Source organism: Eleutherodactylus coqui, chromosome 3 (genome assembly GCF_035609145.1).
Source record: "Eleutherodactylus coqui strain aEleCoq1 chromosome 3, aEleCoq1.hap1, whole genome shotgun sequence".
NCBI lineage: Eukaryota > Metazoa > Chordata > Amphibia > Anura > Eleutherodactylidae > Eleutherodactylus > Eleutherodactylus coqui.
The window spans coordinates 188,644,421-188,671,832 of NC_089839.1; the positions used below are offsets into that span (position 1 = coordinate 188,644,421).

A 27,412-nucleotide genomic window follows, 5' to 3' on the forward strand; every position below is an offset into this window, starting at 1 on the left:
GGGCGGCAGGAGGAGATTTCAGTTCTAGTCCCCCCGCCCCTCTCTATTCAGTTAACAGAGTGGATGTTCAGTACTGAACGGATGCTATTTACACTGCACTGTCATAGTTAAACTCATCGTTCATCGTTTATGCAGCACAACATATGATTTTACCTCCATCATTATAAAAAGTACTGGGCTGTTTAAAAAAAGCCAGGGGGAAAATTCTGAAGCATTTCTGCATCCAAAAAGCTGTTAAAATCTCTACCATGGGTGCAGATTTTGACTGGAAATCAGCCACATATCCACAGCTGATTTCATACTATGCGGCACTCCCCCTCACCTCCTCCGAAGGCTTCCTGCTGTCAGCGGTCCCTGGCCTGTAGTTTCCAGCGGCCTGTAGTGGACTCAGCTGACCAGCATCACCTGACCAGCAGCACTTGACCAGCGGCACTGCACCTGACCAGGCTGCTGGGAACTGGAAGCCGGGAAACGCTCACAACGGAAAGCCTTCAGAGGACGTGAGGGGAGCGCCGCATAGTATGAAATCAGCTGCGGATACGTGTCTGATTTTCAGTCAGAAATCCGCACAAATGGTATAATATTTTTTGGATGCAAAAATGCTGCAGAATTTGCAGCAGAAATTTCTGCTGTGGACATTCCGCAGCATTTCTATTGCGTGTAAACATACCCTAAGTCAGCTTGAGGTATGCTGCCATGTGCAGAGTGGCCTCAGTAGTAACCGTCTCCCCTATATAGTCCCCAGTAGTAATAGTGCCCCCCACAGTAGTCACAGTAAAATTAGCGCCTCCCTCTATATCCACCCCAGTAGTAATAGTAGCCCCCACAGTTGCTTCAGTAATAGTGACCACTCTCGGTTGCTTTAATGGTAATAGGGACCCCCCACAGTGGCCCCAGTAGTAATAGTGACCCCCACAGTGGCCTCAGTAGTTATACTGACCCACACAGCAGCCTTAGTAGTAATGCTGACCCCCACAGTGGCACCAGTAGTAATAGTGCACCCCACAGTGGCCTCAGTAGTAATAGTGACCCCCACAGCAGCCTCAGTAGTATTAGTGACCCCTACAGTGGCCTCATTAGTAATGCTGACCCACATGGTGGCCTCAGTAGTAATGCTAGCCCCAACAGTGGCCTGAGTAGTAATAATGACCCCCACAGTAGCCCTAGTAGTAATACTGACCCACACAGCGGCCTCAATAGTAATACTGACCCCCACAGTGGCGTCATTAGTAATGCTGACATCCACAGTGGCCTCAGTAGTAATAGTGACCCACACAGTAGCATCAGTAGTAATAGTGTCCCCCACAGTGGCCTCAGTAGTAAGGCTCAATGTCCACGGGTGGATTTAAATTGCAGTTCAAGCCGCCCATAGGGAACCACGGGCATTCGCAGTTGAATTTAGACATGCAGATTTGTTTTCCGGATTCCGCATGCAGAAAACAAATCGCAGCATGCTCACTTTTAACATAGTATGTTAGTCTGAAGGGAAACAGTGTCCATCTAGTCCAGCCTGTTTCCAGCCTGTTTGCTGATCCACAGGAAGGCAAAAAAAAAACAATGAGGAAGAAGCCAATTAGCCTATTTTGGGGGGAAAATCCTTCCTGACTCCATAATGGCAGTCAGAATAATTCCTGGATCAATGTTTTAAAAGTTCCTAACTGACTCCAAGACCCGGATCAACAATCCCAATTTTAGTGCTGTTCCCGCACGGACAGCTTTCATTGAATCCATGGATTCCGTAGGAAAGCAGGAGTTTTAAAAAGAAAAATGTACTGCGCATGTGTGCCAGCTGGCACTTCCACACACATCCGCAGTACAGAAAAAAGAAGACTCGGACAGGTCAGCAGGGTCCTCGGCTGCGGGCAGGATCGGATTCTGCTGCGGGCTCCTGTATGTGGAATCTGACCCGCCCATGGACATGAGGCCTAATGGTGACCCCCAAAATAGCCTTAGTAGTAATAGTGTCCCCCATAGTAGCCTCAGTAGTAATAGTGTCCCCCACAGTAGCCTCAGTAGTAATAGTGTCCCCCACAGTGACCTCAGGATTAATGCTGACCCCCACAGTAGCCTCAATAGTAATAGTGATCCCCACAGTGGCCCCAGTAGTAATCCTGACCTCCACAGTAGCCTTAGTAGTTATAGTAACCCCCAGAGTTGCCCTAGTAGTAATAGTAACCCTCATAGTGGTCCTGGGTAGTAATAGTGACCCCCCATAGTGGCCTCAGTAGTAATAGTGACCCCTACAGTGGCCTCAGTAGTAAAACTATTACTACTGGGGCTGATATAGGGAACACTATTACAAATAGTGTCTCCTACATCAACCCTAGTAGTAACAATTCCCCCTCACAGTAGCCCCAGTAGTAACAGAGCCACCCCCATATACTCACCTCTTCCTGGTCTTCAGTGTCCCGCTGCTTCTCTTCTCTGTGCTGCAGGTGGAAGTGTGTGCATCCGCAGCAGCGCCTCCTCCCCTCTCCTCTTCTGCGGAACTAAAAAGGAGAGGTCAAGGAAGGAAGGGAGGAAGATCCCGGATGCACACACTACCGTCAGTGGGTGCATCCCGTAGTAGCGCCAGTGAGTGATTAGCAGCTGGGGAGCCGCAGCACCCTGGCTGGTAATCACTTTGATGGTCACCAAATGGCTGTCCCACCAGAGTCCCAGCAAAAAGCCAGATATGGGGTCCCAAAGCGGGACTGTCTCGACTAAATTGGCACGTCTATTTACCTTAAAATAAGCCCTAAAGGTACATTCTACATGAAGCGGAAAATGGTGCTGATTTTCCATTGCGTAAAAATCCGGATACTTTCCAGGTAAAAATCAGCACCATTTATGCCACTTTCACACAAGCTTATTTTAACTTTGTGGTTAGTCCATATTATCGGGATCGAACAGCGTTATGCGTAAAACCCTGCGTGAGTCACACAGGACTTTGTTACTATGGAGTCAGCAGTGAGCTGGCCTATCGCACGTATGGCAGTGATATTGTACTGCGCATGACAGTGTATCTCACGCACGCTGTGATGTGCAGTCTAGTTGTTTTTTTAAATAAAATTTCCTGTGCTATCTCTTTGCAATGGCACGTATATACACCGCCCATACGCAAAATTGTATGTTGGCAGTATTGATTACACATTAATAGGGAACAATAGGCCCTCGCCCGTTATACGTGCCAGTATAGAACATGCTGTGTTCTTTTTTGTGCTTGCGTATTACGCAATGCTTACATGCAAATATGAGTGAAACAGCGTAAGGCAATTTATTTGATTACCTGAGAATTGAAAACAATGGGATACGCTTGCCAAACTCCAACGAGTCACACAGAGTGCTTTGTAGTGTTTTTTTTCCTGGATTATAAAAAAGTGCTGTGAATTTCATGTATTTTTTTTACAAGCTTTGCTTTCAGTGGAGTTTTTTTATACTGGCCTTTATTCTGGCCTTGGGGTTTTTTGTCTTCCTCTGGATCAACACAGTAGGATAGACAGGCTGGACTAGATGGACAATGTCTTCATTCGGCCTTACATACTATGTTACTATGTTACATATATGTTATTAGGCGCTTTTTTTTTATAGAGCAGCCTACAGGAAAACACGTGAAAACAAGCTAAATGTATAGCATGTGGCTAGAGTTGAGCGAACATACTCTGCCGAGCTTGATGCTCGTTCGAGTATTAGTGTACTCGATGGTTCTCGTTACTCGAACGAGCATCACGCTGTGTTCGACCCTGCCCCAGTTTTCGGCTCCTCACCGCCGTGACGTGCCTGTTTTGGCCCCTCCCCGCCGCAGCGCGTGCGTCACTGGCAAATTTTTGGGCTGGCTGGCTGGCTGAGAGAGAGACAGAGAACCACACGAACAAAGATTAAAAAAAAAAAAGCTCGGGACCTGGCGTCCCACATACAAAAATGCTCGAGTCTCCCATTGTAGTCACTCGAGTAGAGCTCTCGAATTTTCCGAAAAAACTCGACTCAAATAACGAGGACCCGAGCATTTGGGTGCTCGCTCATCTTTACATGTGGCATATTGACCTACTGGCCTACAGCTAACCTCTAGCCGTGCTGTTTTTATGCCAAAAAATGTTGTGAGGAATGCTACAAAAACACTCCATTATTTTTTTTTTTTAAAAGGCTATGTGTGTCTCCCCCGCAGGGTCTGTTCACACACAGCGGAATTGGGTTGATTTTGAGCTGCGGAAAATCCGTATCAATTTTCGCAACAAAAAACACATCAGAATCCGAACCATTGGTGTAGTTTTTGCCACAGACTTCACCCCTTCTCTCCTCACGTCCTTCTTCTCTCTCCTGAAGGTTGCCCACACCACAGGCAGCCTGGCCGTCATCACCAAGCAGAGCCACCTCAGGCGACCTCCCTCTTCACGCCCTCCCAACAGGCGCACATCTTCCTATACAAGAAGCCTGTTGTCAGTGCTTAATAGCTTCCTCTACTTCTCCCCTTCCACTTTCTCCACAGTGTCTATCCATAGCGGAAGAAGCCGCATTCCCCCTGCCATGTGCCAGGATCGCCGCTCTGTACAGGGTGTTTTCTGCTGCCTCGATGCTTCCCCTTCACTACTGCACCTTCCTCACTTTCTAATACACTGTGAAGTCTACTGCCGATCCGCGGTAAAAATGCACCAAAATCCGCACCAAGTAGTGCAGATTTTTATGTAGATTTTGGTGTAGAACCGCACCATAATTCACAACACAAAATATGCTGAGGAATTTGGTATTGATCTGCACCAAAATCCAATGCGTGTGACTGTACCCATGGGCCTTATGTCTTGCCTTATCTTTTGCCATGATACTCAAGAAGCTCCCATAGACTGCGCTGGAAAAAAGGGAGGTAGAGGGAGTTTACCTGCATACAATGCTGGGGAAAGAAGACCGTTGATTCTATTTAAGCATTATTAGTCATTAGTCCGAGGATTTCTTCCGATTGATGGGTTGCCGTGCTTGTGCTTTTTTTTTTCCAATACACAGCAGCGGCCCGTGTGAATGGCAGAAAATATGCAGCTAAGGATCGGTACTTGAATGCAGCAATTCTTCATACGATTTTACAGCGCGTACGGGCGAACGTTAAAAAGGCATATGAAAGGATCCACAGCATATTCAATTTGGTGTGGATGTTGACGCAGAACTTGAACCGAAGGGGTGAAACCTGCTGTGGATCTGTGTCAAAATTCACACTAACTCATATGGATTTTCGTGCTGATTTTTTTACTGCAGTAAATTCACACAAAATTCGCTATGTGTGAACACACCCTTAACCCTTTCCAATCCACTGTCTGACCGCTGAAGACATTATGATTTAAGGCTGTATAGCTCCGATGTTGGAAGACGACTGTCGGGGTCCTCTTACTGTATATTCCCAGCCTCTCTGCTGTCGGAGCCTATCCAATGTGTCACCTCATGCAGTACTGGCTTTAGCCAGCAGATAGTGCCATTGTAAAACGGCAGAAAAAGAGTAAGCCCCCAAAGAAAACCAGGATACAAATTGGATTGGAAAGGGTTAAAGGGGTTGTCTGACTCATGTAAAGGGCCGCTCAACAGGTTCCCCGTGGTGCCAAATAACAAAGCAGCTTATACTTACTTCTCCCTGCGCATTCCCTGATGGCTACTCTGGGTCTCCGCTGTGCTGTTTGTTTACAGGCTGCCTGTGACGTGCCGTAAACCTGCTGCTGCAGCCAATGACAGCGATTATTGCTGCATGCTGTTATTGGCTGCAGCAGCTTGTTTGGAGACGGCACCGGCTCACTGCAGCCTGCGAAGATGACATCAGCGGGGGACGAGCGGGGAAAGGTGAGTATGAGTTGCTTTCTTATTCTACACCATGGGGGACCCATGTCCTTTACATAACTCGAACAACTCCTTTAAGGGTGCATTAGGATGCCCATTATTAAATTCGGACAACCCCTCTCATGCGTGTTTATATAGCAGTAAACACTTCCGCAGTACAACTAATAAATACCGTAGTCAACCACAACTCCGTCTGTCGTATCCCGTGTCACAGATGCAATTCAGGGATGGTTCCCCTGATCTTTACCATCTTAATTAGTTCCAATACTTATTTCCAGCATTCCACTCAAAGCTGCAATTAGAATCAAATGAACTGTGCAAATCATCCGCTGGTGTGGCAGCGGGTTGTTTATAATGAGCGAGACGCCATACATCCCGGGAAGACGTGACGTGTCACTGGTAATGAATGTAGGATTCCCCTGTCCTCCGCTCTTTGCTGCGTCTGCCTGGAGGAAGCGTCTCTGGAGCCCTGCTCTTGTGTTCTCGATTATAATGTGATAATAATGATCTTTAATTTGTTACCTATCCCTCTGCCGCGATGACAATGAGCTGCCACGCATCACTTATTATTGGAAGCGCAATTGTATTCTTTGTGAATTGATTATGAAAAGAGAAAGTTGTTTTAATAAGAGGACAATTACTTGGAATGTATTGATCTCTCCAAAGACAATCAAAGGAACTATTTTGGATAATTGCTGGTAAATCACTGATGGATTCGGCATTTCATTTCAGTTTTAGGGCTCTTTCACACAAGCGCATAAAGGGCGCTGGCAGTTTTATGTTTTCGCGGCCGCTCCGTATAAGTGCCTGAAAGGGCATTTTTCTGCAATCACAGACTGCGTTTACTCATCCATTCACATGACCATGAGCGTCGTTTTTAGCGAAAAAAATACGCCGCACCCCGGAAATCCCTCGCTCTGCCAAAATCCTCGGGATGCCTTCCAGTGCCTATTTAGAGGCACCTGTGTGCTTTTCGCAGTGTTGCACGCTGCAAAAAAGTCTCCCCCTCCCTTCTCTTTCCCTGCTCCTATAGGAGTCTATAGGACCCGCTGGTGTATATTGGCCAAAACATAGTTCCAGAACTATCTTTTGGCTGAGGGTATATACGCCGGCCGCGTACATGTTCTAAATTGCATGCTGCTGGCGTATTTATGCACCATATATTCGCTCGTGTGAACGGATGCATTGAGAATTAATGCCTCTCATGGGCACGTATATACGCCCGGGTGTGAAAAATACATTAAATGGCCACTTTATTAGAGACCCCCATCAACTTGGATCTCCTTTGATCTTGAGAACCACAGCAAGTCATCGTGATGTAGATTCCAGTAGGTGTGGAAATCATTCAACAGGAATATCAGCCCATGCGGACAAGAAGCTTTTTGTAATTGGTTTAAACTGTAACATAGTAGGTTAGGTTGAAAGAAGACAATGTCCATCTAGTTCAGCCTGTTTCTATCCCCCCCACACCCCCATTGTTGATCCAGAGGAAGGCAAAAAAAATGAAGCAGAAGCCAACATAGCTCTTTGGGGGGGGGGGGGGGGGAATCCTTCCCAATTCCATTATGGCAGTCAATATAATCCCCGAATGAACATTTAAAAGTTCCTACCTTGCTCCAAACCCAGATCAACAACAATGCTGGTTATTTAATGTCTACCGCGGTTTCCAGAAAATAAGACTCTGTCTTATATAAATATTTGCCCCAAAAGAGGTGCTAGGTCTTATTTTTGGGGGATGTCTTATTATGCTTACCTAGCAGGCTTGGTCCAGGTCCCTCCAGCTGCTCTCCAGAGCCCTGACACGCTTCTGGCATTCCTCGTTCGCCCACAGAATATCACTTCCTGGTTACAGGATTCATAAATCCCGCCTCCAGGAAGAGATCACTCTGATTGGTTCTCGAGCCATACCCCATTCTATCTTATGTACATAGAATCACTGGGTCTTAAAGCGTCTATCTCTCACCTGGTTTTACCTGTCATGAAGACACCCAAGCCATGGCTCAGGCCCAAAGTGAATAGGGTGGCTACACCACTGCTGTACTTGCTTCAATAGGACTGATGGAGATAGCAGACTGTGGTCTTCTGGTGGTCCAAATTAAATAGAGTGGTGGCCCTCGTGTGACCACCCACTAACATCCACTTTGAGGCTCAGCTGCAGTTGCGGTCATTGCATGACAGGTAAAACCAGTTGGGAGGCAAAGCCTATGGGACCCTACTTTGTATAACTCAAATTCACCTAAAAAGAGGTGCTTCTGCCCACAAGTAGCACAGCGCCCACACCCCAAAATCCTGTAAGTGAATTCTGTTGCTGTTTACTAAGATTATCTCTATGACAAACTTTGAACTTTTTCTTTCAAGCTGACTCTGCTATCAGAGCACTTAAACACAGGCAGAGTAAACACACACTAGTGTAACTGAACACCCTGCCCTGATCATGGATTTTTAGTTGATTTCTGTTTTTTGATTCTGGATATGACAGATTTTGAGTACTAAAAACATTTTACAGTGACTGTAAATACTGTGAAATAGCACCACAAGGGTCTTTTTAGATGAGCCGATTTAATGTTTGACCGAACGAGTGATGTTATCCCAGCTTGTTCACTTGTTCAACCTGTTTTGACCCTATGCTCCAGCGCTGGCTCGTTCAAACGAGAAGTCATTTAGAATCCCTCAGTCTTTCACATTCACTGTATGAGGGAATGAGCCAATGGTGACACTTATGCCTACATTAAATTAGCGAAAAGCGATTCCTTGTTCGGTCATTGGCTATGCTTAGACTGAACGATTATCATTCACTTTCACTCGTTTGAATAATTTTTTTGAACGATAGTCGCTCTGTGTAAAAGTACCCTAATGAGGATTCCAAATATGACAATTAAACAAGACTAGCTGATATACCCGGTTTCACCTGAGTTAATTATATGCAGGTGTTTACCTGTTGTTCGCATGAAAATTTTCAGTGCAAAGTCATGGTTAGTTCAGAGGAACCGAGGAATAAAATATTATACACATAGAGGAGCGGTAGATTCTCCTCAGTCTGCATTTACTGATGTGCCTCTGCATAATGTGCCACCCCTCCCACTCTCCTCACTTTTTACCTATATAGGTAATACTCCTTTTTTATTCAAATTTACCCCCGGAGTAGAGGTTGCAGCTCCTTCTTAGTCTTAAAGGCATGCTCCATCGCTGCAGTCCATGGCTGCTTCCTTATGTAACTTACAGCCTTTTAGTATATACACACAGAGGTGAGTTAGATTGTTGTGCCAAATTTCATGCTTGTACAACAGCAGGAAGTTACTTTACATAGGGGTGAACTTACTTTTGCAATTGCCACTGAATAATCGAGTTTTAACCCCTTTACTTTTCCTATTTAGGACCTAAAGAATGCTCCTGCCAATTTTCACTCTTGTACGACATCGGGACAATATCAGTCTTTCTATCTGCTGAAGATCGTCTTGAGCTAGCTTTGTTTTTGTGACATTTTTAATTTAAAAAAGTAAAAAAAAAATCAAATTAACAATCTTAGGGTTCTTTTAGAAGGAAATTGTTCAAATGAGCGAAAGTGAATGATAATTGTTCAGTCTAAACACGAGCCATCGACCGAATGACAGAATTTTTCGCTTGTCTATTTTATGTAGACATAAAAACCGTCGTTGCCTCGTTCAGTTTAAACAGCGCTCGTTTAGTTGTTCTTAGTCAATTATACAACGAATACGAAAGGCTGAACGATTCTTGTTTTGAATGAGCCAACGATGTATCTGCTTGTATATCACTTGTTCAAACGAGAATCTGCTCGTGTAAAAAGACTCTAAATTGAAAAAGATTTCATGACGTTCTACATGCTTGCTAACACTCCTTACACCTTGTAGGTTTCTTGCTTTAATGTACATTATCGCCAATCCACTGGATATGTGGTATATGCCACATCTCTTGGGAGGCTCAAGCCTCCTGCTCTTCCTGTATGTTTACAGTGAAGAAAACCTTGAATTAAGTAACAGTCTGGAGGATATATATATATATATATATATATATATATATATATATATATGTCTCCTTATGTCTATACAAGGTGAAATGTCTATTTCACTATGTGGGCCAATAGAACAGAATGGAATGTGCTGGCACATCTCATACTGCTAACTGTTATCAAAATATGCAGCTTGATAGAAACACGCGCTCATAACCTCAGGGGACACTTTTTACCGCACATAACCCTCAGGCGTCATTTGACGAAACATTGCTCATTCCCGCCCCTACCCCCTCCATCGAACTCAAAAAGATGGCGCTGGCTCTTCATCTGAAAACACGTTATGTCGGACGTCCATGATGACAGCAACTCACACAGGACCGGATGCAAAAAGACCATATTTGGACCACCCAATCCCATGCTTTGATGATTTCCAACCACCTATTGCTTCCTGCTGCCCATAAAGGGCAATTAACCCCTAATGCTATAAAAGATGCTTTACGCCTACTAATAAACAGTCAGGAAGACTTTCTACACTGACAGTCTTGTCCCCATGTGATCTCTTCCATTGTGCGCACAATCTCTGAACATAAATCTGGAAGGGTACAAACATTCCTATTGATTACGCCGTGAACCCCAAAATAAATCCACGACACTTACACCTTGTAGGTTTCTTGCTTTAATGTATATTATCGCCTATCCACTGGATATGTGGTATATGCCACATCTCTTGGGAGGCTCAAGCCTCCTGTTCTTCCTCGCTGTATGTTTACAGTGAAGAAAACCTTGAATTAAGTAACAGTCTAGGTGAGCATGCTTGTGCAGTGACCGAGATGGACATTCGGGACACGAGGCCCACGCTGAGGAGCTGGGAGGGTAGTGTTGTCACGTGTCACAATGGCGCTTACCAGACTCCTCCCCAAAGAGACACGCATGACCTCGGCCTGAGTATCACTAGGCCTCTTCCTGACCCCCTAGGATAGGGATGGCCTATATACTATGTGTTCCTCACTCACTGGAATGAACCCCGGTGGAAAATAAGAGTCCAGACACTATGTAGTATTTAAGTACCTCAGTCCCTGGGAACAGTCAGGGCCTGGCAAAACTCTACTTGAAACTTTAACACTGGACAGGTAAAACACACCGCTGCAGGCAAGACAGGAGAAGGGATGCCATGGAGGGAACTCAGGATGAGGCCGGTCCTACAGTCCTTGTTATCTGTATGGTACTGCTCCTGGGAAGGGGACACTCTCTCAAAGAGAAAACTCAGGATGATATCGGCCCTACAGTCCTTGTTAGCTGTATGGTACCGCTCCTCGAAGGGGTAAGAGGCAAACTCTCCACAGATACTCGTTGAAGTACCTCTGCATGGTGGTCTCCACTTTCTTCACTCCTCTTTCTCTCTCTCACTCTCCCTAATAGTTCCTGGAACTGGGGTACTCAGGAAACCTCTCTTCCTCTTCCATCACTCTTTACCACATGAGGGTTAAAGTAACCCCCATTTGGCCAGAACTCCACTCCTCTCTACCATTGAAGATGATGAACCCTGTGATGGACTTCTTCACTACACCCAAATAACTCATACTTAGTCTCTAGCATACCACGTGACAGGACATAAATTGATACTTTTACAGACATATCCCAGCCACATGCAGACATTAACCCTTCACTAGCTGCAGCTGTGCAATACACATAACAGGAGACAAGACATTTTGCAGAGTGCATCTACACAAAAGACCTGACATGTATGACATTTATGGAGGGGCCAGGAATAGGTGTTTCGGGCCACTACACTTGCATTCTATTCAAACTATATGGTGCTGATTGAGACAGTGGAGTACTGTATTGTTTGGCCATGGAAAAGTAGCCTGCCTCCAATTCTGGCACCACACTCTGGCTCATTCATTTTACCATGGCAGTATAAGAGTTTGAATGCTGCGCTGTGATTGCTTGCTTGCAATGGACAACAAAGACCATCTCTTTTAGAGAGCTTTCATAGATGTGCCCCATGGTGTTCATCCTACAACAGTATGGCCGAAGTGGATCAATGAAGGAAACGTAAAAGGCCTTCGCCGAGATGTACCAAGTTACATAACCACCCACTAAACATTGTTTTTAGAGCCTGGTTCAGAAATGGTGCCAAATTGGGTCTGTCGCAAACATGAAATAACTGAAACCTCTGTTAGTCCAGACGGTCGAAGTCATGCCTTGATATGCAATAGTGGATAGCAAATGGCTCTCGAAAATCAACTCCAAGACTGTCCTAGCACGTTGGTGTATCATAAATGATGCGTCGGCGAGTGCTGAAATCTCTGAACCTGTAATCATACCGAATACCGTGTGCATGAACTGAAAGCGCTTGATGAACCTAAACTTGTAAATTACTGTACAAGTGGCTGACTATGATTGCTAGAGTACTTTTGGACCAATTGCTGTTACTTTATGATGCATAAAGTGTGTTTTTTATTTGCAAAGCCCTGGGAATTCCCAGAATATGAGGTTTTGGTCTACGGAAAGTCTCCACCTGATTTACGAAAGCCCAATGCACGTCCAGAAAATTGGTGTTTGGTGAGCAGTGTCAAGGTGCGTTCACACGAGCGCATAAACGGCGCATTTTTGCGCCCAATCATATAAACGTGACCATCTGAGGCATTGGTTTCCAATGTATTCGTTCGCACGAGCGATTTTACGGCGCGTAAAAACGGCAACCCGAAAAAAAACCGGAACATATGCGACCGAAATACGCGCCAACGCATATTCGATGGCCGAAAAGATAGTTTGCAAAGTAGGAACAAACGATAATACGCTTTCTAGCTCTGGTCATGATCGCCGAACCTACGCTCGTGTGACCGCGCCCTCAGGAACATGAATAGTGTTTCTATGAATGAACTATAAATACTGTGGTTTATCTGGACATATTTGAATAGTTTTGCAACCAACCTACTCTAACAAGATGTCAACATGCCACATCTCCATGGCACAAGTTCATGAACTGTGAGAAAGAAGTTATGGCAACCATGTTTCCCATACTTGTCCACATGCATTATCTATAGGGAAATTTTCAAACAAGCTGTACATCAATAAGCTGCATACCCTGGAGGAATTCAAGGAAAATATCATGAACACTATCCACAGTATCACTGTTGAAGAGCTGCAGGCAGTATCAGCCATCATGTTGGGACGTGCTCAGAGGTGCAGTGAACGGGGACCACTTGTACAGTATACGGCCGGGCCTACACATGGTGAAAAAATCTGCCAGTAGGTTTTGCAGTGAATCTGCAGTGAAGTCCACATGCGTAATAGTCATATTTCATTATGATACCTCTGCATTAAAAGGCGTAATGTTCCGCAGCAGAAACAGACATGCTGCGGGTTTAAAAAGTCAGTTTCCGCACTGAAACATTCAGCGGCATATGATTTGTTAAAATCTCAAGCAGGGGGCTGCTATTGTAATCTAGTGTGGAATCTATGTGCAAATCCATTCCAGGTGGATTTATTCTAAGTATGGTTCTTTACGACACAACATATACAGCAAGCAAACTGTCCTCTAACACTAAAGTTCGCAGGTGCAATTTTTTTCCCAGAACTCACTTTTTATACTTTCAACTAGGAATGCCTGCAGTCGCCACTAGAAGGAGTTTACTGCCTACTACTTTTATTAGTGATTTCAATGTGTGGCCCCTGAGATTCCCCTATTGGGGGCAAGAACCTTTTCATTTAAAGTGGTTTTTCCATCAAAGCAAGTGATCCCTAGGATAGGGGATAGCTTGTCGATTGGTGGGTGTCCAACCATTGTGCGAATGGAGCACTAGTGTGTCTTGAATTGTGAGCAGCAGAGGATGCACATGGAGTCGCTCTGCTGAGTACACTTCAATGGGATCGCCATTCTTGAAATTGGTGGGGGTCTCAGTGCTGACACCCCCACCAATCTGACATTTATCATTGTCCTAGTGGTAGGTGATAAAAGTACATTCTGGTACAACCCATTTAGTACTAGGGCAGGGGACTTGAAGCTCCGTACTAGAAAAAAGGTGAAACTGATATAAAGATATAGTAAAGGAGTTGTTCAGCTTGACCTATTGGTGACTTGTTCTCAGGATCGGTCTTCAATAGTTGATTGGTGGGCCACTAAATAGAATGGAATTCCTTGAATTTAATGAGAATTGGGCTACTGCAAAGTGTATGGTGCTTTCTGCTTCTGGCTCTGTATAATGTGCTGCTCAACAGGGATCCTGTATGACAACCCACACCCGATATACACTCTTTATAAAAACAAAAATCATCAAGCACCTAGGAGAAGTTGTCAATTTGCTGTAAAACTTGGCATTTATTTACTTCTCAAGCAGGTATGCAAATGATTAGAGTTAGAAACGATGCAAAAGAGGATGGTCGATGAAGTGCCCACCACCTTGGCCATTCTGACCAGAAGTATAAGTACAATATTTTTGATCAATCTTACTATCTGCTGAAAAACGTCTTGAGCTAGCCTCGTTTTTGTGACATTTTTTTTATTTTAAAAAAGTAAAAGAAAAATTCAAATGAACAATCTATGGGTTATTTTAGAAGGAACGATTACGCTCCAAAAAATCGTTCAAACGAGCGAAAGTGAATGATAATTGTTCAGTCTAAACACAAGCCAACAACTGAATGACAAACGAGAATGTTTTGCTTGTCCAATTTATGTAGACATAAAAACCGTTGTTGGCTCATTCGGTTTAGGGTACTAGAGCCTCCATGCCCACCTGTATCACATCTTGTATCCAAGCCAGAGGTTATACAACAGGGTACTGGAGCCTCCATGCCCGTCCGTATTACATCTTGTATCCAAGCTAGAGGCAGGACAACAGGATACTAGAGCATCCATGCCCATCTGTATCACATCTTGTATCCAAGCTAGAGATGGTATAACAGGGTACTAGAGCCTCCATGCCCACCCATATCATATCTTGTATCCAAGCTAGAGGCAGTACAACAGGGTACTAGAGCTTCTATGACCGCCTGTATCACATCTTGTATCCACGTTAGAGGCGGTACAACAGGGTACAAGAGCCTCTATGCCCACCCATGTCACATCTTGTACACAAGCTATAGGCGGTACAACAGGGTATTAGAGCCTCTATGCCCACCCGTATTGCATCTTGTATCCAAGTTAGAGGTGGTACAACAGGGTAATAGAGCTTCCATGTCTGCCCGTATCACATCCACCTCTGTCTGCGATCCGAACTCCCTCTATTCCCATTGCCTGAAAAACTGCTAATTTCTGTCCTTAGTAACGCCTCCCACTGGTACCTGATCGCCCATAGCGGTATGTGTGCACCTTTCTGGGTCTGATTGTCATTAGGAAGTCGGGAGGGAATTTTTCCCCAAAAGGGCTAATTTGCTCCTGCCTCTTGGGGTTTTTGCCTTCCTCTGGATCAACAACATAGGAGGATTAATAGGCTGAACTAGATGGACATGGTCTTCATTCGGCCTTACATACTATGTTACTATCAATCACATGTGTAGTGACATCAGTGAGGTCGAGAATCAGTCACCATGCATGTGCCTGATCGCTCAGAGCAAGGCTCGCATATTTCGGTGGAACACATGACGTTACTAATGGGCAGACACGAGACATCACTAACTATGTAAGGCCGCCTGCATATGGCGGGCAACACTATTGAGGATGGATATGTCAGTAATGGTAACCCACTAGATAAAGGTATCTACGGATTCATCATAACGCATGTATCTGTGTAATCTGCTTGCATCATTAAAATTAGGTGACAAACTTCCTATATTAGTTAATTTAACGTAGAGAGCAGAACTGGATGCAAAACCATAAAATCGGGGTGTGTTCAGTTTTTATCACACCTAGTGTATCATGAGCACAATAGTTGATTAAGCTGGTTTATCCTGTTACTCCGCAGCTCATCATATCTATACCATGTAGGTGGAGAACAATGCATGAGATTTATTTTATTCTGGGAATAGTAAGTGAAGTTCTATTTACCAGTTTGTATTGAGGAAAAGTGTTTTTCTTGACTGGACAAGTCCAGTTAAGAAAAAGCCTTTTCTGAATACAACCCACCAGTATGTAGCTGATCGCTGAAAACCTCCATTGGTCACATAAAGGTAGTATTAGAAATGAATTGGCAGCCGCGTAATCATGTTGAGCCAACAGTTTAGCCAATAGAAGGGGGTCCCAAATAAGGCACCTCTAATAGTGCATATCACCAAGGTTCTTTTAACCCCTTCCCTTCGCAGCCCTTTTTCCGTTTTCTCTTTTTTTATATTTACCCCCCCCCCCCCCCCCCACCTGCACTTTCAAATGATCATAACGCTTCTCTTTTTCCAGTTATATAGCTACATGAGACCTTGTTTTTTTATGGGACTAGTTTTATTTCCTAATGGTACCATTTCATGTAAAATATATTGAACTGAAAAACCTTGAAAAATCTTTAAAGAGACTTTTGCTCTGACCCCTGTGTAATTGCGTCACTGTCAGTGAGCCCATAATCAGCTGCTCAGTTGGGGTCTCAAGCGACAGACCCCCACCGATCAAGTATTGATGACCTATCCTGAGGATAGATCATGAGGAGTATTTTCCCAGAAAACCCCTTTGAGCAAGGTTAAAGCTCAATAATCAGCCATAGTTCATCATAGGCTGTGAACGGAAAATCAGAGATTTTTGCGCTGATGGGGACCTTTCATATCAGCGAGGAACACACCCATGCCGTGATTAGAAAAAGGCTGTGCAGCCTAATTAGTTCCCGATGTATTTGTTTTTTCACAAAATTACGAAATGCACAATTACGTGGGTATCGGGGAACCATTTGCAGTTTCCTATAGACTCCTATGGCACTTTTGGTGCCCAAATGTGCACAAAGATAGAGCATGTTGTATTTTTTTGCACGAGTGAAATGTGCATGCCAAAACGCATAATGTGAGAACGCCAATTGAAATCAATGCGTTCTATTCTCTGCGTATTACGCACACAACTACGACCCTGAGAGTCCGCCCTTAATAAGTGGAGTCCCGCACATCAGACAGCACAAGTACACGGTGCCTGTGTGCTGTCTAATATGAATTGCGACCAAGAATCTCAGGTGCAATGTTCTAATCATCTGTGTGAATGTAGCCTTGCACAGTTTCCAATAGCTGCAAAACTACAACTTTCAGCATGCTGTGCGTATGCTGGGAGTTGTAGTGTTGCAAGTTTGAGAACAGTAAGACTCTGCCTTATTATATAACAATCATAATACAATGCAACTTTATAGAGTTATAGTAATATATTTTCCTATATGATTCCACATGATGGTGATAACTCATACGTGCATTTCCCAAGAGGTTCTGCAGCAGTTTATAAACTCCCCCTGACCACCAGTGTTCTTCTGTAGTGAAGCATGCAGTGAATCTCTCAGGTTTACCCCAATCATATTGACCTAGTAGAACTTTTGCAGCCCCCCCTTCCCCTCTTTCTAGGTGAAGGAGCAGGGGGTGTCAGGTCAGTTCAGTCCATAGCTTGCAGAACTCCTCCCAGCATCATGCCTTCTTCAGAGACTTGGTCTGGAGTAACACTCTTCATCCACCCCCCGTAGCAGCAGGGAGCTCCACGTCATCCGGTACAGGGTAAGTGAGTGCAAGAACTGCTCAACACGTGGAGCCACTCTGCAGCCACATGCTGCTGTGGGGGCCACACCATGGTAGGACTGGGCTGGACAACATCTGCACCGTTAGCAGAAAAACATTGGGCGCACTAATGGACTGCTGTTAGCAAATGCAGAGATGGCACCAGCTGATTTTACATAGGACTGTGTATATAAATCTACAGGCCCATGTAAAATGCATCATCTCATCACCTGAACTCAGCAGAGTTCACAAATGATACAGGCATTAAATGATCTAAATTCTTCACAGTTGCAGCTGCATTAAGATTCTAGACGTGTGTACAGGCCACTAGATACAATGTACATAGTCTGTTTGTGTACTTATGTTTGATACTTTGTATTATGCCTGTATATTCTTTTAATTGTATCCTATTTGTATATTCTCTTATCTGGATATTCTGCTATTGATGTATACTCCTATCTGCATATTCTACATTTGGAGTATAATCTTCTTTGTATATTCTACAATTAGAGTGTGCTTGTATTTGTATATTCCCCTATCTGTATATTCTGCAGTTGGTATATACTGTTATTTGTACCTTCTCATATTTGTATATTCTCATATCTGTATCTTCTCCTATTTTGCAATTGGTATATACTCTTATTTGTACATTCTTCTTCTATTTGTATATTATCCTATCTGTATATTCTGCAGTTAGTGTATTCTGTGATTTGTATATTCTCCTATTTGTATTTCTTATTAGTGTCCATTTACAACAAACAATTTACCGTTTGAATGAGCGAATGATGTTAAGTGTATAAGTAAATGAGAATGACTGATCGCTATTTATACTGAACGATAAGGGGACGAGCCAACAATGATTTTTGTGCCAGTATAAGGCCGGCTTCACACGGCCGTGACGGGCTCACGGCGCCCCCCCAAAGACCCCAATACTTATATCCGGCGTCCTACGTCCCGCAGGACGCTTCGGCGTGCTTGCGCAATAGAGCGCGTGACGTGCCGGCCGCATCATATGACACGCCCACAGCGTCACATGATTCGCCGCCCGTGTCATATGACACGGCTGGCAGTAGGCGGGGAAGCGGTTTCACGCTATCTTCCGCTGTGCTACAGCGGAAGATAGGATGACGGACGGCTTCCATTGACTGCAATGGAAGCCATCCGCGCATACACCCGCGGCAAATAGAGCATGCCACGGGTGAGGACGGGTGATTTTACGGTGCGGAATTCTGCGGTGGAATTCCGCACCGTAAGCATTGAGCTATTAGGTTCAATAGAACCTAATAGCTGCAGGCAATGGAAAGGAGCCTTAAATGAAACATGAATGAAAGGTGAATGATCTGTGATTCATCATTCGGTCGTTGGCTGCATTTATGCTGAATGATTATCGTTCCCTTTTGTTCGTTTGAACTATATCATTCCGTGTAAAAGGGCATTCAGTATATTCCCCTATTAGTAGATTCTCTTATCGGTATATTATCTTATTTCCCAAACAGAGATTATAATAAAGATATCAGCAAGATGTAACATTATTTAATGAGTGGGAGCTTTCTGTGGATTCTGTGCATGTTGATTAGATTACATTAATTCGGTATTTTTTGGTATGTGTTATCAGTTGCTACATAGTTTCCCACCTATTTGCAGTTTTTGTATAAGACCAGGCGCATACGCCTTTACTTTACAACAGGTGGTGCTGTAGCGGACCAGGCCTATTGTGACAGACCTGCATCAGGGCTTAGTCACATGGGCGCTTCAGCGCCCCTGTGTTTCTGCAGGAGGAAGACGGCCGTACCTCAAGACGGACGTCTCTCTGCAGCGCCGGGAGAAAGAACATGTGACCGGCTTCATTGCCGGTCATGTGTTCTTTCTTCAGCGCTGCAGAGAGACGTCCGCTTTGAGGTACGGCCGTCTTCTACCTGCAGTACAGGCTCAGTCACACGGGCGCATCGGCGCCTGTGTACAGGTGCCGATGCGCCCGTGTGACTGAGCCCTCAGTGTCATATCTGACATCATTTGCCAATCTGTTTACAGTGATTCAGGGCAAACACATATGGGCACATTCGCTAAAACGCTCGCCGCTACAGTGCGTATTAGCGCATGAAAAATTTTTGGACTATTCAAACTCCGCACTAGTGTGCCCGAGTTTGAAAAGAAAAAAGTGTAATGATAGGTCCTGCCCTATCGCAAAAATCACAATAGTGGAAACAAAATCCTAGAAATCACTGGTTTCCTTTTGTCCCGTCGTGCGGCCGTGATTTCCACATGCCTATCTGTTTAATCCCTTAAGCTGACTCACTGTGTTGAGTCGCAGAAAACATAGTTTTCTGAATGCAGTGTTGTTGAAAAATTAAGGGGGACTTCTTGAACATTTGTAGTGTGATTTGCATAGGTACAGCGCCACCTATCAGCAATGTTTTTCCCAATTTTTTTATGAATAGCAAGCGCATTGTCTGAAGAGGCTGCTGTCTGATTTTTGTTTAGTTTGGAAGAGCAGTACGCTCTGCAGAGGCCCCTGAGTTGGGGAAGTTTAGTTTTGCTAATCCCGTATTATGGATCCAGCTCTAGCCTGTTTTCTGGAATATTTGGGTCTCCTCTAACAAACACCCCGATGCAGCTTTTAAACGTAATTCTACGAAAGACTAAACCCGATCAACCTTTGAAAAGCTAATGCAAACTACATTCTTGGCCAGTTTGTAGACAAGTTCTGATCAGCTGCAGAGCAAAAATAAAAATACTACCAGAAGAGTGTGAATCCAGCTTGAGACCCACATCAGCCAGCTGTAATATGTCTGCATCGCCATGACCCCGTGCTGTCCACCTTAAGGCTCGTGTATTTTCACTGCATATCCCTCATACTTGTATGGGCTGCAAATGATACGCTGTAGTAGGAATAAAAAAAAATGCTGCACATGTCTGTTAGCGTGTGATACCCGGGCATGCCCAGTGCCATATGCCACTCTACCGGCAGAGCGTATGGTTGAAAAATGGGTAAACACTGGGGGAAGACCCGCAGTGTTTTACGCATACGCCTGTGTGCACGCTGCTATGACTGAAGTAAGGAAAGTGTACTGGAAGTGGCCTCCTTCTGCTGCGATAGCGGCAGATCATCCAGGAAGTTGTCCACTGCCGTTTGTAGGAGATTCATGTACCAATGCGCTTAGAGAGTCCCTGGAATGAACAAGGGTCCAATGACAGCTCCATACATGTATAGTAGCAGAAGGAGGCCACTTCCAGTACACTTTCCTTCAGTCATAGAAGCAGTCCCACGGGAATTACAGAGACATGGAAAGCTGTGTTCTGCTTCTCACATTCTACTCTTCAACTTTGCACTGGGTTTTACTCTCTTAAAGGGACCACAATACAAGATTGAAATCCATGTTCTGGGGCCCCCCGTGACCCATGCGCCATACTATCCTGTAGCGCATCCATGCCTTCCTATTCAAGTACACTATTGTTATTTCACTTTAGGACACCGGTACTGAGATATAGCGCAATCTAAAAGTGTGCTCATTGGTAGGTGGGTCAAAATTACTAGCAGAGGGGTCCACCACAAGTAGTATTAGATGCTAGTTCTGGGCTTTGAGATGTTACCCATTAGCCGCTTGTTTCTCTGGACCTGGATGAGGTGAGTGTATCGCACAATTGCACCAGCTCAGCCCCTTATCGTGCAAAAAAGGAAGCTGTGGGGGATCTTTAAACTAGAAGAGACACCGCTGCCACTGATGATGGCACAGAAGCTAGGACCACCTCCATGCTATGCAGCCACATTGCCCTCTGTAATAAAAGGCCCCCACTGCGGTCAGTCTGCTGCTGCTCTCTGGGCCCCGCAAGCCAGCGGGAGAGTGGGTTCTGTAAGAACATCAACCCTATTCGGCCACAGCGGGAGTGCGTTTGGTCCGAACATCTGCCCAGATGCTTACACCAACCCTGCCTGACCTGATGGCCACTGACCTGTCCAGTCTATTGGGATTTCTACAAGTAGAGCCTATGCCCAATCCACCTTTGTCACACATATTACAGATGTAATGTCTGGTTCCCCAAAGACTTGACAATAAGTAAAAGGGACTCCACGCCAAGGATGTAGTTTTTCCTGCTGCAACCATATGTAGGCTGCTACCATGGCCTATAGATAATGTCAGTGACAGAAAATCATAAAACAGAGCAGTGCGCAAAATATAAAATGGGGATAAATGTGGGGTAACAAGCAACACCTCAACTAATAATACCGAAGCATCACAATTTTATATGTACAAATCAGCAACTATTGAAAAAAAAAAAAAAGTACTGCGCATGACCGACGCAGTACAGAAATAGCAGGTAAGCAGGATTGCCGGTCGGGGTCACAGCTGGATTTCGCTACGAGAACCTGCATGCGGAATCCGACTCTGCCGTGTGCAGCCGGCCTAAGGTTCTAACCTGATGCGCTTGTACAAGTGGTACAACACACTGATAGGGATGACAGCTGTTGCTTCCTTTACCCGGATGGAAAATATCTCAGCCATTTATATGCAGAGGAAAGTGAGGAGTAGAGGGTCAGGGCGCTCTGACACAGGGCAGGCAGATGGATCCCAAGGGGAGACGGTTAATCTCCAAAGACTTTATTGAGAAGGGCAATGCGTTTCAGTGACGTTTCTAGCTCCGAAACACTTTGCCCTTCTCAATAAAGTAACATTAACATAGTATGTAAGGCTACAAAAAGACAGATGTCCATCTAGTCCAGCCTATTGCCCCCCACTGTTGATCCAATTTTCTGGATTTAAGGGCAAGAAATTCTTTCCTGACTCCAATCTGGCAATCAGAATAATCCCCGGATCCCCGACCCTTCCAAAGTTATTAATGATTATAACATGTATTGTATCGCTTAAGAAAGACGTCCAGGCCCCTTTTGTCCTCTTTTAGTGAGTTCGCCATTACTATGTTACCTGGTAGACAGTTCCATAGTCTCACTGCTCTTACAGTAAAGAATCCCCTTCTAGGTCGGTGTAAAAACCTTCTTTTCTCTAAATGTAGAGCGTACCCTTGTTAGTCACAGTCCTGGGTATAAGTAGATGATGGGAGAGATATCTGTAGTGTCCCATGATTTGTTTATACATAGTTATTTGGTCGCCCCTCAGACATCTTTTTTCTAAACTAAATAACCCCAATTTTGCTAACCTCTCTGGGTATTGTAGTCCAACCATTCTATTTATTACTTTAGCTGCTCGCCTTTGTACCCACTCAAGCTCTGATATGTCTTTCATGAGTACTGCAAAGTCCTTATAAAGTTAGTGCTGCATCCAGGGTTCCAAATAGCACAGTACTCACATGGTTAAGTGCCCATCTTTATTGAAAAGTGCGCAAGCTTGCACACTATTCAATAAAGATGGGCACTTAACCATGTGAGTACTGTGCTATTAGGAACCCTGGATGTGGCTCTGACTTTATAAGGACTTTGCAGATTACATGAGTCTTGGATCCAGACCTATTCTTCTGAGCCTGCACCTGTTACCCAGTAATACACCTCCCCTTTCACTGAGGAGCATTTAAGTGCTGTTGCCATTACTTTTTGCCATATCCTTCTTGAGTACTGATGCCCAAAACTGTACACAATATTCCATGTGTGGTCTGACCAGTGACTTGTAAAAAGAAAGAACAATGTTCTCGTCCTGTGCCCCTAGACCTCTTTTGAGGAACCAGGGCAAAGTCTTTTGAAATTAACTTGCTCGCCTTGGGATCCATCTACCTGCCCTGTGTCAGCCGACCCTGACCCTCCACTCTTCTGTGTCAGCCGACCCTGACCCTCCACTCTTCTGTGTCAGCCGACCCTGACCCTGCACTCTTCTGTGTCAGCCGACCCTGACCCTGCACTCTTCTGTGTCAGCTGACCCTGACCCTCCACTCTTCTGTGTCAGCCGACCCTGACCCTCCACTCTTCTGTGTCAGCCGACCCTGACCCTCCACTCTTCTGTGTCAGCCGACCCTGACCCTCCACTCTTCTGTGTCAGCCGACCCTGACCCTCCACTCTTCTGTGTCAGCCGACCCTGACCCTCCACTCTTCTGTGTCAGCCGACCCTGACCCTCCACTCTTCTGTGTCAGCCGACCCTGACCCTCCACTCTTCTGTGTCAGCCGACCCTGACCCTGCACTCTTCTGTGTCAGCCGACCCTGACCCTGCACTCTTCTGTGTCAGCCGACCCTGACCCTCCACTCTTCTGTGTCAGCCGACCCTGACCCTCCACTCTTCTGTGTCAGCCGACCCTGACCCTCCACTCTTCTGTGTCAGCCGACCCTGACCCTCCACTCTTCTGTGTCAGCCGACCCTGACCCTCCACTCTTCTGTGTCAGCCGACCCTGACCCTCCACTCTTCTGTGTCAGCCGACCCTGACCCTCCACTCTTCTGTGTCAGCCGACCCTGACCCTCCACTCTTCTGTGTCAGCCGACCCTGACCCTCCACTCTTCTGTGTCAGCCGACCCTGACCCTCCACTCTTCTGTGTCAGCCGACCCTGACCCTCCACTCTTCTGTGTCAGCCGACCCTGACCCTCCACTCTTCTGTGTCAGCCGACCCTGACCCTCCACTCTTCTGTGTCAGCCGACCCTGACCCTCCACTCTTCTGTGTCAGCCGACCCTGACCCTCCACTCTTCTGTGTCAGCCGACCCTGACCCTCCACTCTTCTGTGTCAGCCGACCCTGACCCTCCACTCTTCTGTGTCAGCCGACCCTGACCCTCCACTCTTCACTTTCTTCTGTATATTCACTGCGCTATGTCATGTGGACCCCAGTATACAAATCCCATAGCTGATCACTCTTAAGATATGATGCATTTTATATTCAGAAGGTCTGTTGCTTTACGCACGACATTCACTATCTAGATCAGTTTGCATTCAGCTCTCAGTTTAATTGTATTTGGCAGAACCTAAACTGTGTATAAATGGCCCCTTTGTGGGCCGGCAGCCACCAGCGTCTCCGGAGTCCCGGCTTATTATATTTGATTCAAAGGATTTACAAGTAACATGTGACGAGCGGTTTTAATGTGGATCAGCGTTTAATGTGGTAAATTCAGCAGAAACACAGGGCGGTCTGTGGAACGGGGGGGATTACGCCTTCACTCATTCAGATATGATACAATCAGAGCTGCCACAATCTGCTCAATTTTCTATTGGTTTACCCCATTTAGATGTGATTTCCCCCTAAAATCAGTAGATCAGTAGTAAATGTGAATCAATGAGCTGTGCTGTTCTGTCAAATACTGTCTATATGGTTCAGAGAAAGCTTGATGACAGTCGGTTTGATTGGCTTTATAGCTTGTCACCCATCTTTCCAAGACTCCTGAATGGCAAGTTTGTCTAGTTATCCAGAATCATAACTAGGCTTTCATTTACCCAGGGCAAAGATGCAGATTGTTTGTCTATTCCTGCACTATAGCCAAGACTTGAGGGAGTGCCCCATTACCCAACACTCAGGACATGCACTTTGCTGCCATTCAATGCATGTATCACTCCACAATCTAGCAAATCTGACATTCAGTAATCTGGAAAAACTGTCTGACAACTTTCCCGTGCCCCTGAATAGCACATATCTGTAATAATGCAGTGATACATTCCCCATCCAGTTATCACAGCATGCACTGGCACACAGCTGTGTAATATTCTGCATATTATACACTTTAAATACTTTTTGATTCTCTTTCAGATCTATGAGAACAGCGACCTGATCTCCTAATGGCTCCAGCAGTGGGAACAGACTTGGAGTACACCCCTCCTGATGGCGGCTGGGGATGGGTGGTGGTCTTGGGGGCTTTCATATCAATGGGATTCTCTTACGCCTTTTCCAAAGCAGTAACTGTTTTCTACAAAGAGATCCAGGAGTTTTTTGGAGCCTCTTATAGTGAAATTGCCTGGATATCCTCATTACTGCTGGCTGTCATGTATGCAGGAGGTGAGTGATGGGCACATTGATGGTCAATGTCAGTAATTCTCATGTCTCTGTAATGTAATATATATACAATATATATATTTTGAGGTAAAACATTGAAAAAAAATTTGACTTCCAATATGTGAAAGTACTAATTGGGAAGGAGGCTGCATTTTTTGTTAGAAGAAAGTTTTGGTTGCCATTTTGAACTCCCCATATTAAATTCAGCTCAGGTTTTTCAAATGGGAAGGGGGTTAAAGGGGTTGTCCCGCGAAAGCAAGTGGGTCTATACACTTCTGTATGGCCATATTAATGCACTTTGTAATGTACTTCACAGAGGCAGTAAGGTCCCAATTACTTAATTAAGCTCACTTTTAGGACCCAAAAATATAAATTCATAAAAATTAACTTTTAATAAATATTGCTTAAAAACCTTATGGACACACAAACAACAACAAAAAAAAAATTTAAAAAAAAATCCACTATCCGGTAGGGAATGTGAAATTGTATCATACAGTAACACTTCAAGATCAGTATCGATCTTGGACGTTTTCTTTATTATGTCTTTTACGTCCAAAAGATAGCTCTTTTTTGGGGGGGTTTCTTGGTTTTAATGTTCCAAAAAACCTATGCATTTTTTCCGAACCTGAACATGATGTCGTAATCAGCCGGAATCTACATGCAACTCATACAGTCCAATGTATAATAGACACGAGATGTTTTTATGTACAGAATAGACCTTGTAATTGCCCAGATGTTTTTATGTACAAAATAGACCTTGTAATTGCCCTACGCGTTTCGCCCACTGCGTGGGCTCCTCAGGGGCTCAAGTATCTCCTGGGATGATTCCCTGGAGAAAGGGTTATCAGTCATCAACTGAGTATAGAAAATTGTTTATAGATTAGGACTATAAACCATTAAAGGCAATGAGTAAGTATAGGTAAGGTACTGTATTGAATTAGCACCCCACTATGAGGAGTGATCGCTGCAATAATTCCTCCTAAGCTGATATGCGGTACTTGATAGCCTAATAATATTTCCTAGAGGAACAGTGCCCAGTTATCACTTAGAGTGATGTCTTGGTCAATACCCAGATAGTCTGCGCACTAAAAAAAGTTCCCCAGGTAATACATCGCTGTCTATTAGATCCTTTTAGTAGGTGAGTTTTGATATACTCAAAAGCTATCAATAGTATAGCTCCCACTAAATAGGGTTTTTCTGCAGTCAGGCAAATTCTCAGCCTAGTGAAGGGTTGTAAGGTTTCCCCCCCTATCAGGATCAGATAAAGCAGAATGAAATCATAAAATAAATAGAACAAGCGGCAGCATGACAGTCCTGGTGGTGGACTGCCAGTCATACAAATTTAGGTTGAATGTCAACCACTTGGTTAAATCACTGAGAACTAAAATGAATTCTTTTATTAAAGGGGTTGTCCCGCGGCAGCAAGTGGGGTTATACACTTCTGTATGGCCATATTAATGCACTTTGTAATGTACATTGTGCATTAAATATGAGCCAAACAGAAGTTATTCACTTACCTGTTCCGTTGCTAGCGTCCTCGTCTCCATGGTGCCGTCTAATTTTCAGCGTCTAATCGCCCGATTAGACGCGCTTGCGCAGTCCGGTCTTCTGCTTTTCCCAATGGGGCCGCTCGTGCCGGAGAGCGGCTCCTCGTAGCTCCGCCCCGTCACGTGCCGATTCCAGCCAATCAGGAGGCTGGAATCGGCAATGGACCGCACAGAAGAGCTGCGGTCCACCGAGGGAGAAGATCCCGGCGGCCATCTTCACCACGTAAGTAAGAAGTCACCGGAGTGCGGGGATTCAGGTAAGCACTGTCCGGTTTTTATTTTTCACCCCTGCATCGGGTTTGTCTCGCGCCGAACGGGGGGGCTATTGAAAGAAAAAAAACCCGTTTCGGCGTGGGATATATCAGTCTTGGCTAGAATTTACTCAGAAACACATTGGAAGTGTCTTTTGCTCCTCTCATTACTTGTTTAGGAGTTAAGTGAGGGCAATATGGGTAAATTGCGTCTGACATCCAGGGCCGTTTTTCATTGATGGATCACTTAAGGGTGCCTACCCACTAGCAATTTCTTTTTTTTAATTTTTTTTCCTTGCGCTGCGAGAGCAAGTGAAAACTCACGCCTC

At 44.9% G+C, this 27,412-nt stretch overlaps 1 protein-coding gene across 1 annotated transcript in view; it reads left to right on the forward strand.

Annotated features, from left to right (window-relative positions):
• The first annotated feature begins 17,326 nt into the window (after positions 1 to 17,326).
• Positions 17,327 to 27,412, forward strand: part of LOC136621281 (monocarboxylate transporter 2-like) — an 80,370-nt gene continuing 70,284 nt past the window's right edge. The window contains exons 1-2 of the mRNA XM_066596665.1: positions 17,327 to 17,368; positions 25,043 to 25,288. Of these exons, the coding sequence (XP_066452762.1) occupies positions 25,072 to 25,288 (217 nt within the window). The 5' untranslated portion in view covers positions 17,327 to 17,368; positions 25,043 to 25,071. The remainder of the gene's footprint in view (positions 17,369 to 25,042; positions 25,289 to 27,412) is intronic.